Below are 12,530 nucleotides of genomic sequence, written 5' to 3' on the forward strand. Positions count from 1 at the left end.
CATGTGCGTAGAGAACTGTTTGCGCATGTGCATGGAGTGAAAAGGACGCCATGTCACAGCCCATCCCGAGGCGTTACGTAGGGTAATGAGCGAACAGCCAATCATGAGCAGACACCACGCTGTGGGCAGATACGCCGCACTGTGGTGTATATAAGCAGTGCGGATTTTGGGTTCGACCCCTTTTTCCCTATGGATGGAGACAATAAACAGTTGCTGCAGAAGGAACCTAGTGTCCGCGTGTCTTCTTCCTGGCGAGACGACCGTGCGGGCTACAGAGCATAATGGGCCATAGGTGCAAGACCATGGAAGACAGTGGTGCCTAGAGAAATATAGATTAGCCTGGTAATCTATATTTAATAGATTAGATAGATAGATAGATAGATAGATAGATAGATAGATAGATAGCCTGGTATAATTGGTTTCAGAGGGAAAGTGTCCTAGAAAATGTCTTTATAATATTTTTTGAGGAATGTCTTTGCTTTTGGGCTTTGCCCTCCCCTCCCCCAGGGGGGAAAAACTGCCTACAACTAAATTGAAGAGTTTAGGATTAATGGCTTTGGTAGAAGATATTTCAAGACATCTTGGTATTGACTGTCATATAGGTGTTAGTGATTACTCTTATGCAGATCTATAATGAAAAGTAGCAAGCTGAGAAAGGAACGATACAAAAGGTATAGTTTGGGGAGAGAAGAAGCACCAGGAAGTGTAATGGGGAAAGTCCTCTACAGAAGAACAGGAGTCTGAAAGCTGCCTGGCCAAGGCTCCTGTGTCACCCATGTAAAACTGAGACTAGAGGGATGGCACAGAGCATAGGCGCTTGTTGCTGTTGCAGAAGATCTAGATTCATTCCCAGAAACCACATGGTAATTCACAACTTCCTGTAACTGCATTTTAGGGTGGATCCTATGCCCTATTGTGGTTTCCAAGGGCACCAAGCACACACATGGTACATATGTATAATGAAGTTAAGATAGTATGCACATAAAATAAAAATATATCTCAAACAATTTAAAAGTGAACCACCTGAAAGACCCAGATTGACTTCCCAGGAGGATCAATCAGGTCCTAACAAGTAGAGACCACTCATCTCCACAGCAAGTGCAGTGATTCTTTCTATCTCACTTCATTAGTGCCCTGTCACTCAGGAACAACTCCTCAATGTTACTGTGAATGTGAATGTCTAGAGTGGTAGTTTAAAGGAGACTCTCAGAGCTTAAGAAGGAAGACCAAAGTATAGTTGCTTCAGTCCTACAAAGAACAGGGAACAAAACAATCACAGGAGATGGAGGGAGGGAGGGGCATGGGACGGAGGGAGGAGGGGGAGGAGAAAAGGAGGCAAGGTCAGGCAATGGAAGGGACAGGAGAGAAGTACAGAGTGTCATTAAATTGAATAGAAACACATAACAGTGAGGAATGAGGAACTGGGGGTAACCACTAGAGAGTCCCAGACTCCAGGGAAGCGAGAGGCTCCCAGAACCCAATGGGGATGACATTAGCCAAAATACCCAACAAAGGGGAGAGACAACCTGTAGAGACCATCTCCAGTAGACAGGCATGGCCCCCTGTTGAGGGATAGAGCCACCCACACATCTCAGAAATTTTAACCCAGAAATATTCCTGTCAAATGGAAAGACAGAGACAAAAAATAGGACAGGCACAGAAGGAAGGGCCATCAGAACACCTGCCTAGGGTTCCATCCCATCTGCAGACACCAAACACCTACACTATTGCTGAGGCCCAGAAGCGCTTGCTGTCAGGAGCCTGGTATGACTGTTCCCTGAGAGGTTCTACCAACACCTGACAAATATGGGCACAGATATTCATAGGCAACATCAGACTGAGCCCATGGACCCAACTAAGTGCTAAGGGAAGGGCTGAGGGGGCTGAAGCGGATTGCAATCCCATAGGAAGAACAATTTCAACTAATTGGACCACCCAGAGCTCCAAGGCACTAAACCACCAACCAAAGAGTATACATGGAGGGAGCCATGGCTCCAGATACACATAGAGCAGAGAATGTACTTATGTCATCAGTGGGAAGGGGAGTCCCTGGTCCTGAGAAGGCTTGATGCCCCAGCATAGGGGGATGCTAGAGCAGTGAGGCAGGAGTGGATGAGTGGGTGGAGGAGCACCCTCATAGAGACAAAGGGGGAGGGAGAGAGGGGGGATGGGATGAGGGGTGTGTGGAGAGGTAAATGGGAAAGGGGATATCACTTCAAATGTAAACGAATAAAATAATTCATAAGAAGATAAATAAAAATAAAGGAGAGTCTCCTGCATAGGCTCAGGTCTTTGACTACCCAGTTGGTGGCAGCTGTTTAGATAGGTTTAGGAGGTGTAATCTTGCTTGAGGAAGTGAATCACTAGGGATGTGGCTCTGAAACCAAAAGAAAACAAAAAACAAAAAGAAAAAGAAAAACTATCCAATTCCCGTTTATCCAACTCTGCATCTTGGTTGAGGTTTATAATGTAAGCTCTCAGCTCTCTGTTCCAGCCATCATGCCTGTCTGCTGCCATGCTCCCTGATGTGATGGTGATGGACTCTTCTCCCTTTGACGCTATCTGCCCACAAACACCTTCCTTCTCTATGGTACTTTGGTTCTGGTGTTTCATTGTAGCAACAGAAAATAACTAATACAACAATTATGTCAAGATTCAAGTCTTTGCAGGTTAGGCAGTCTCAGTTATACCTGCTCGTCCCTGTTCTTGTAGATTGAAAGCAGCCAGAGATAATGCATCCATGGAGAACAAAGCTGGACCTCCCTCTAATGTTCTGTGACCAGAACAACCTATCAGCCAGAGGAGTCAAAACTAGGAAATGGTCCTGGTTAGAGTTCATGACAGTTTATAGTTGGAGAATTAATTACCATGCTTGGGTAGAAGCCAGCCTTACTCCTGGCATGGTAATGGGTTCTGGGACAGAGTGGCAGCTGGTTTGGGGACATTGGAAGTCCCATCAAGTCTCAGGAAGGCATCGTGGGGTGAGCTGCTTCCCACTAGGTTATTAGATGGACAGATCACAGTCAGACAAGGCATATAGAAGTAAGATATTACTGCAAAAAACAACAGGTCACTTGTGTGTTGAGAGCTCTCTAGGAAGAAGGGACAAGGACTCTTGACCGACAGAGCATGTAGTATTCTCCAGATAGTAAATCTTATTTCATCTAGAGAAAATGACTGAAATCAGTTCTCAAGAAAGGTGCCACCTCTCCTTTGGCAAGTACTTCAGGCTTTAAGGAGAGCCCTCTGTGTCCCATGTGATCCAAGTAATTCATTGGGCAGCCATGGAGAGATGAAGAGGCCTTAAACCCAGGACCTCCTCCTGCCATTTCTAACTGACCCAGAATCCCAGGCAAGACAGAATCCAGTGCTGTCTATGAAAGATGCAGCTTTCACAGTGCTCTTGAGGACACTCTGGGGGATGGGCACCAATACTGCTCCATGGGAATTGCCCTGATCTGGGTTACAGGACAAATCTGCTGCTCGGTCATCAGCTTGTTGCCTTCTGCTGCTGTCACACCAAACACAGAGTTGAGTAGTTGATGTAGAACTAGAAATACAATGAGGCCCACCAGATTGAATAAAAATTTAGTGTCTGCCATTGACAGAACAAAAGAAGCCACTCCTGCCTATATGAACACCATCATCTGATGCTATCTAGCCAAGAGGTAGATTACATGGGCCTGGGATCAAAGACAGAAGTTTCCATAGGTCTCCACCCAGAACCATTGCCAGGGTCCTCCAGAGGACAAGGAGTTTCAGCCCCTAAGTGAGGCGTCTTCAGGCAGGATCACAAATAACCGTCTGGTGGATGAGGGGTCTAAAAGACATTTCGTGGATGGACAAGTGCAGAAGGCTAGATAGGCAGGGAAGGTGGCTGAGCAGGCTGGTGGCTGAAGAGTCACATTGACGCTGAGCCTGGTGGCACACACCTGTAATCCCAGCATTTGGTAGACCAAGAGAGACAAGGGATTGTTTCTGATTCTATAGGGTGAGTGTTAGAGTAAAGCCTTGCCTTAAAACAAAACAGTGAAACAAAAGAAGGAAATGAAAAAAAAAGGAGGGTAGGGAGTAAAAGTGAGAAAGTGGGTGGTGTGACTACCTTGTCCAAGTATCTGTTGTGACCTGCTGGAGAAGTACCACAGGAAGCTGAGAAAGAAAGCTCAATGACAAAGAGGACCACGAATGAGGCTTGAGAGGAATCCTAGAAGAAGGTAGTCTCCAGAGCATAGCCTGCCTTAGGTTCTGGGCAGCTCTCAGAGAAGGACCCCTGGTGGGTTCTCGCACTACCCAGCATATCTAGTCTGGTGACTGGTTTAGGCTTCCTGCAGACCCCAGTGGTGCTGAGGACATCACCAGATGCTCCTTCTGCCTCCTGGGCTAGTCATCCATGTAGCTCCTCCCACACCCTCCCCATGTAGACCCTGAGAACTCACCATCTGCCAGTGTTTTCCCCAGATAGCTCAGCAGAAGTAAAAGGCTCCGATTCAGGGAATGATTGCTCTTGCTGGTTGCTCCCTTTACCATGGTCCGTCCTGAGACCCTGCTGCCTATGATGTGACTGGAGCTGCAGAGAGAATGGAGACTTTGACAGTACCACCCACACACCCCCACCCCATCAGGCAGAGGACACAGCTCAGAGAATCCCGAAGAAAATCCAGGCTGTGAATTCAGGACTTTCCTTGCTCCAGCCATGCAGGTGCCTAGCCCACCTTTTCCTATTGGTCTCAGGGAATTCCCTCCAGGGCCCTGATGCTCCAATCATCCCTCCCAGGGACCAAGGTCTATGTCTCTCCATGGTTCTTGGAAGTGGTGACTGTTTTGTAGGGCTCCCACACTCTGAGGTCCCTTCATCTCACTCACCAGCAGCTGGGTCTTCAGAGTCCCTTGGGAACAGAGTGAAGAAACAGAGAATAAAGTTGGTGCCTTCACCTTGATCTGCTCAGGCCTGCCACCAGAGTGAGAGAAATTTATACCAGGCCAGGCCCCACCCAGTGCTATGTCCATGCACATGTCATACAGTGTCACTTCTGGGCAGTCCTCACTTAACATGAGCTCACCAAAGTAGGTGGTGACCCTCAATATTGGCTGTAGTCATTTCCTGTTTGTCTTCTAGCTTAAGATACGCTCTCAGTCTCCCTCAGGCCTCTCCCTCACTTCCTCCTTTCTTTTACATCTCAGATTCCTTCTTGGCCCCTTCTTTGTCATCATCCCCTGGTAAGTGTTCATGTTCTTTCCTGTTCAGTTGCTTGCCACTGTCACTCCTCCCCCATGCTTCATAGTCACCGCCCCTTCACACACACACACTCTCTCTCTGTCTCTATTGAAGACAATTAGTATCTTGTGAATAAGGAAGGTTGAGCTTTTCCCCTTAGCTCTGTGACACGAGAATCTCACTCAGACCTTCTAGAAAATTCTGAAATCAAAAGCTTTTTTCAAATTACATTATCTTCTCTGGCCTGAAGAGATGTCCATTGGTTAAGAGAACCTGCTGCTCTTTTGGGGTACACAGATTGGATTCCCAGCACTCACACAAGAACTCCCATCCTCAGTTTTTCTTCTCTTTTGTTTGGCTTCTCTGTGTAGCCCCGGCTGTTCTGGAACTTGCTCTGTAGACCAGGGTGGCCTCGAAATCAGAGATTCCCTGCCTGCGCCTCTAGAGTGCTGGGGTTAAAAACATGTGCCACAATGTCTGGCTGATAAAAACTCTCTGTACCTGTGGTTCTAGGGAATTAGATTCAAGCTTCTGGACATCATGGGCACTGCACATACATAATGTAGTCACACACAGATAAAACATTCATATACATGAGTCAAAAATGAATGAACCTTTTTCTTTCTGTTGTAGAACAGGCTTCTGCATAAGAAATGTACAAATCCTTGACAGAATGTGTGAGAATCACTTCTTTTTTTTTACTGTGCTTTTGGCTATGAACTGTATGTTTGTTAAGGTGTGTGTGTGTGTGTGTGTGTGTGTGTGTGTGTGTGTGTGTGTGTGAAGTGGAACATCAGGTGAGTGAATATACAGGAGAGATATTAAGTTTGGGTGAAGATTCCTTGGTGCCATTCAACCTGAGGGTTATTCCAGGTAAATAACTTGAGATGCTCAGTGCTTGTCTGTGTGGGATGAGCCACAGCTAATGACACCCACTGCTAAGTATGACAGACCCCATATGCAGTACACTTTCCTCACACACTGGCTTGGGAATTTCCTGCAGGGAACTCAGAGCAGCCTTCTCTCCTGGGTGCTGAGGCTGATCTACCTGGCTGAGGTGAGCATGTCTCTCCTATGGAATCACTCTGATGAAGCACAGTCACTCACCTTCTCTGTCCTTTGAGCTTCTTCCTAGAGTGCTCACAGCTGCTTTCAAGTAGTTGCTTCTGTGCCATTTGGTCTGTGGGTCCAGCTGTTAGCTCACAAACATCCACAACACAGTGGTAAACAGATCTATATATGAACAAAACACTCATAAGCATACAGTTAAATACATAAATCTAAAACTTAAGAACTATGTTGACTCTTCGAAGGCCATCATATTTCAGTATGAACATGGGTTCCCCCCACCAGCTCCAGTGGAGAATACAATTAGGAATTTAATAGCAATTTTATACAGTCCATCAGTGACTTTGATTAGTATAACAATCAATTATAACAATATTCTGGGTAATCAGTGAACACAGCATGTGTCTCTGCAGTGTCTTTCCTTTGTTGACAGTTTTGCAAACCCAGATCTTCTGCCCCTTTGGCTGAGTTTATTTTTAATATTTAATTCTTTTTTTTCATGACCACAGATCTGAAACTAGGCTTTATTTTCTCCCCCTTCTCCCATTATTCATAGTAGGGTTTTTTTTTTTTTAACATGGTAGCTGGACAAGGTAAATCAACACAAGAATAAATCTCCAAGAGAAAACAAAAGAGTTAGAGATCTACCTGTTCACACACTCAGGAGTCCCATAAAAATACATACTTAAAAGTAGAAAAGTGGAACTCATACATAGAGGAGCTGGTGCAGACTTATGAAAGCTCTAGGCTTGCTCCTTCAGTATCTAAGAGTTAATATGAATTTTGCTCATTTGATTTATTTGATTTATAAGGCCTTGTTTTTTTGGTGTTCTCTGTCCCCTCTAGTTTTTGAGTCTTTCTTCATCCTCTTCTGTGACTTTCCTTGAACTTTGAAGTGAGGGATCTGATGTAGGCAGTCATCCCACTTAGAGATGTGTGTTTAAAGTCCTCTTATCTCTTTCCATCTCTCTCCGTCTCTGTCTCCATCTCCATGTCTGTTTCTGTCTCTCTGTCTCTCTCTGTCTCTCTGTCTCTCTCTGTCTCTCTGTCTCTCTGTCTCTCTGTCTCTCTCTCCCTCCCTCCCTCCCTCCCTCCCTCCCTCCCTCCCTCCCTCTCTCTCTCTCTCTTTCTCTCTCTCTCTCTCTCTCTCTCTCTCTCTCTGTCTCTCTCTCATTTAAAATGTCTGGCTGTGGGTCTCTGTATTTATTTGTTCCACTCCACTGCAGGAGAAAGCCTCTCCTAAGTGTAACAGAATATTATTATGAGTCATTTTATTGCTTGTTGTTGTTGTTTTACTCCAGTATTGTTTAGTTTCACCATAAGTCTCTGGGCTATATGGTCTCTGATTCTTAGTCACCCAAGTAGTATCAGGTATGGGTTTCATCTTGAAGACTGTGACTTAAGTCATATCAAATATGAGACAGTTACTCTTTATGCCACCATTTCCCTAGACAGAAAAGATTACAAATCTAAGATGTTATAGCTGAGGTTGTGTTTACATTTATCTTTTGGTAGCCCACAGGGTACTTTTCCATCTTAAAGACATTATCAAGGAGAGGGAGGAATGTTCTGTATAGGTACCAGCTAAGCCTCTCCATTTTCTTTTTCTTCTTTTTTTTTTTTCATTTTTACAACTTTATTTTTTTTAAACTTTTATTGCATTATGATGAGAAAAGTTACATGATTTGAATTTATCTGAATTTCTTAACATTTAAAAAATATTTTAAGTAAATAGAATTAAATCACATTCTTGTTTCCCTTTTGTAACCCCATTCCTCCCAGAGACCCCCCTTAAATACCTACAATACCTTTTTTGTCATGTTCCTTAAAATTTATAAAATATTATAACAATAAAAAAAGTATTATAAAAGTTGTTTGATATAAAACAACAATCAATTTAAGTCTTATGTAGACTTAAATTATCTACAGCAATAGTGAAAATACATTTTTCTCAATATAAATTTTAAATAACTCAAACATATTAACTGTATACTTCAAAATAATACATCACTACTAGTATTTTCTTAAATGAACATAAATATATAAAGTCTTTTTGATTGTTTTTTTGTTTTGTATTTAGTAGAGTTTAAAATCTTGGCTCTTACTGCGGTACAAGTCCAAAATAAGAACAATTTTTAGACATTGGATTTCATTGTAATAAGACTGTACTTCAATGACCCTCACATCACCAAGGGATTTTACCTCCATCATAGCTAAGCTGAGAGTTGATTGTTCTGCTGCACCAAGAAATGAATTGTAGGCTTGATTTTTGGATACAGACTTCCTGCTGTGGTCAAAGCAATTTGACTTGAGTGACTGACTTTATTCTCAGCCCACAGAGAACAGGTTACATTCATTTAAGAAATGGTGTGGGGATTAAGATGGTCTATCCATAAAGTCATTCACCAACTGTTTCAATGAACAATGGTTCTGCTTGGAGGGTGGCACAGACATTTAGTGAGGATAAGAATTTGGTTCATTAGCTGTGATAATTTGGAAAAGAATTCATCCCAGAGAAAGAGTAACTTAAAAAGTCCTCTTCTTCAAACTTAATACAAGAGTTACAAATGTCAAGCAAAGCATTCAGTCTCACTCTTTGTTGTTCTCTTACAAGCAATCTCCCTAGTTAATGGTTTATGTTTCTTTTGGGTATGTAAATACTTTTGAAATATATAAGCTGTTCTGAAAACCATAATATAGTGTAAAAACATGAAATAAACAATACTACTAATAGAGAGGCTGAGATAGGAGAAGCAAGATTTCAAGACCCTTATGTTGTACACAGCCAGACACTGACACAAACAAACAAGCTGAAAGTGTATATAGATTGTACAATGTTGGACCTATTTCTCCATTTACCAAATGAGAGAGACCATTGGATGACAATCAAAAAATTTCTAATTCCTCATATTATTGGATTTCAATCGATTAGGATATGTTGGTAATACTAATTTTCATGTTAATATATTAAGAAAAAGTAATTGTCACTTCCTGTTGTTTTTGTTGTAAGAGGTGGAATTAGGTTTGTGTGGATTTGTTGAAAGATTACTTTCTTGCTTCTTCTAGGGTATAGTTTTGCTCCTTATGTTGATGTTTTCCATCTATTATCCTTTGTAGGGCTGGATTTGTGGAAAGATATTGTATAAATTTTGTTTTGTCATGGAATATCTTGTTTTCTCCATATATGGTAATTGAGAGTTTTGCTGGGTATAGTAGCCTGGGCTGGCATTTGTGTTCTTGTAGGGTCTATATGACATCTGCCCAGGATCTTCTAGATCTCATAGTTTCTGGTGAGAAGTCTGCTGTAATTCTGATAGATCTGCCTTTATATGTTACTTGACCTTTTTTCCTTACTGCTTTTAAAATTCTTTCTTTGTTTAATACATTTGGTGTTTTTATTATTATGTGTCAGGAGGAATTTCTTTTCTGGTCCAGTCTATTTGGAGTTTTGTAGGCTTCTCGTATGTTCATGGGCATCTCTTTATTTAATTCTTTTTGATGTTACTGACAGTGAAACAGTTCTCTTAATTTTCTGATCATTGGTTACTAGTATGTGGAAGTACAATTGATTTTTTTCTTTGCTGATTTTTTTTTAATTTGAAAACATTATACTTGATGTATTACTCCTAATTTCACTTTTCTGGGCTCTTCAGCATTTTCTAACTTTACTGTCATGTCATGGGGAAAGAAATACTCCTTAACTTCTTCATTTCCAGTTTGGGAGCATTTTATTTCTTTGTCTGGGCTAATTACTCTAGCTAGGACTTCTAGTGACATAGTGAGTACAAGCTGTAAGCGTGGGCGCCTTCCTGGGCTCAGCTTCTCATTGTTAACTATGCTGTTCACTGTGTTACACTATAAGTCTTGTGAGTATGTGTGTGTATGGACAGGCTTTCCATACTTAGTTTACTGACAGACTTAATTAGAAAGTAGGTTGAGCTTTGACCTCCTTTTCTGCATTTCTTGAGGGGTCATTTCTTGTGCCCTCACTGGCTTCACAGTTCCAACAAAAGTACACGATTCTGTGGCTGAAGAGACTGTTAATATGAAACTGTGCCCTCCATTCTCTTATGTGACACATCACAGATACTTCCTTGACCATGGGTGTCTTAGTGAGGGCAGGGGCTCCAAGCATTAAGGAACCAGGGCCTACACTGAATTGTCTCTCCTCTGGTTTTCTTTTCTACCGTATCTGTGCTTTCTACTTTTGCAGATTCTTGTCTTATCTTTTCATTTTTATCTTCTCTTTTCCAGAGGTTACTTGGTTCTGCATTTCTTTTTAGAATGTACATTAAGATGGTTGACTAGAAATCTTACTTATTGTTTTACATTTATTGTTTTACATTTCCTTTTAACCATCCTTTCACATGTATATGGCAAACTCATTTCCTGGGTTGATCTCTTGCACCCATTTCAGTTTTTCTTTGTTTTTGAACTTCTCTCAACCATGGAGGGAGGAGTGCTGAGGTGCCCAGCAGCAATGGCACAGTTGCATATTCATGTTGTCCTTTGTATTATGCATTCTGAAACTTTATGACTTCTACTTACATGTAGGGTGACACTTGTACTCTTCTGTTTTCAGTAAAAAGTGGAACCTGCCCTCTTAGGGCAAGCTTACCCTTCTTTGAGTTTCAGGTCACTTGGCTCCCTGACTTGTGCCCTCACTGGCTTCACAGTTCCAACAAAAGTAGGATTCTGTGGGGGAAGAAACTCTTAATCATTGTCCAGAAGGATAGAAGTTTTCTTGTAGCTATTCATATGCCTAGCAGAAGTGTAATGCCTCCTGGAACTTGTGTATCTCTGACTGGCCCCAGGGAGTAGACCAGGCTAGCCTTAAACTCTTAGAGATAGGCATGCCTCTGCCTAAGGGTAGGATAAAGTATGCGCCACATCCAGGAGTATTTGCTTTTCAGAACTGTCTTTCACTACATTATTTTAAAACCTGTTTCTCTTGTTAGTCCTCATAATAGCAATGGCTCTGTATTTGGCAACTGAAGCCCTCTGAAGCCCTTCCAAAGCAAGGCAACTTGTTCAGAGGTTCTCAACCTGTAGGCTATGACCCCTTTGGAGTGGTTGGCATAGCAGATATCAAACTCTCTCTCCTAACTATAGAAAAGTAGCAGTTATGAAGTAGCAATGGAATAATTTTATGCTTTGGAGTCACCACAATATGAGGATCTGTATTAAAGAGTCACAACATTAGGAAGGCTGGGAACCACCGTTCTAGAGCAGAGTGTACTGTGTAGTGTATTCATAGCCTCAAGAAGCAGGACTTGATTTGGATTCTCAGATTTGAATGCCTGAAGCTCCCATGTATCTGAAGCTCCCAGGTTACTCTGGAGAACCTCAAATGACTTCTGACTGACATGAGAGATGATTGAAATTGATACTTTATAAACACAGCCCTGCCCTACTTTCTGCCCTTTTCATTGGTTGCAGACAGAAGTGTTAAGATCTGAAGTGGTTTTTGCTGAGGAACGCCTTCCTTAAAAAACAAAAAACAAAAAAAACAGAGAGGACATCTCAAAGCATTAGCAAAACTTTTGCCTGCTGCCACTTTGAGCCCTAAAGTAAGATCTATTTCTATTACAGACAAAGAAGGGACTGGAAATCAGCTAACGTAGGTCTCTGCAGAGTGTCTCTTTAGCCTTGCTTTAAGCATCACTGTGGGACAAAGTCTTCATGGAAATGTCATTTGCTGCTTACCTCTGACTTCAGCACTCTCTGCAGAGGATGGGGAGGGTCCTCATGCTCAGGAAATGAGTCAACTTCTTGAGTCTAAGAAAGGGGAACTTAGATGCTTCAAACGACTCTCCAAGGCTCTCCATGACTGAGGAGGCTCTGACCAACCCAACTTCATTGAAAATTTCTGTCCCTGAGGACAAATTTTGGCTGTTCTATTTCTGGAGTCATGTGTTGAGGTGGGCTCTGCAGTGACTGACACAGCTGTTGGGAAGTCATCCCAGATCCTGTAAGTAACCTCTCACCCCATTCCTGTTAGCACCCCTAAAGAAAACTCAGTGGATCCCCAAGTTGGATGTTTGTGCAGTTGACACTTTAAAAAGTTTTGTTCCCGGTGTGTGTGTGTGTGTGTGTGTGAGTGTGTGTGTGTGTGTGTGTGTGTGTGTGTGTCTGAGTGTGTGTGTGTATGTGTGTGTGTGTATGCTTGTACATATTTCTGGTCAAAACTCTGAAACAACCCCATTTTTCATAAGGCACAATTGGTTTATGTGGTCACACGTCTTAG

The 12,530-nt window shown here is 42.4% G+C and overlaps 1 protein-coding gene across 1 annotated transcript in view; it reads right to left on the reverse strand.

Annotated features, from left to right (window-relative positions):
* Positions 1-4,953, reverse strand: part of LOC116097908 (histocompatibility antigen 60b-like) — a 13,537-nt gene extending 8,584 nt beyond the window's left edge. Inside the window, exons 1-2 of the mRNA XM_031380739.1 lie at positions 4,864-4,953; positions 4,437-4,567 (exon numbers count right to left, since the gene is read on the reverse strand). Coding sequence (XP_031236599.1) covers positions 4,437-4,527 — 91 coding nt within the window. The 5' untranslated portion in view covers positions 4,528-4,567; positions 4,864-4,953. The remainder of the gene's footprint in view (positions 1-4,436; positions 4,568-4,863) is intronic.
* Positions 4,954-12,530: the final 7,577 nt, after the last annotated feature.

Source organism: Mastomys coucha, unplaced genomic scaffold, assembly GCF_008632895.1.
Source record: "Mastomys coucha isolate ucsf_1 unplaced genomic scaffold, UCSF_Mcou_1 pScaffold2, whole genome shotgun sequence".
Lineage (NCBI taxonomy): Eukaryota > Metazoa > Chordata > Mammalia > Rodentia > Muridae > Mastomys > Mastomys coucha.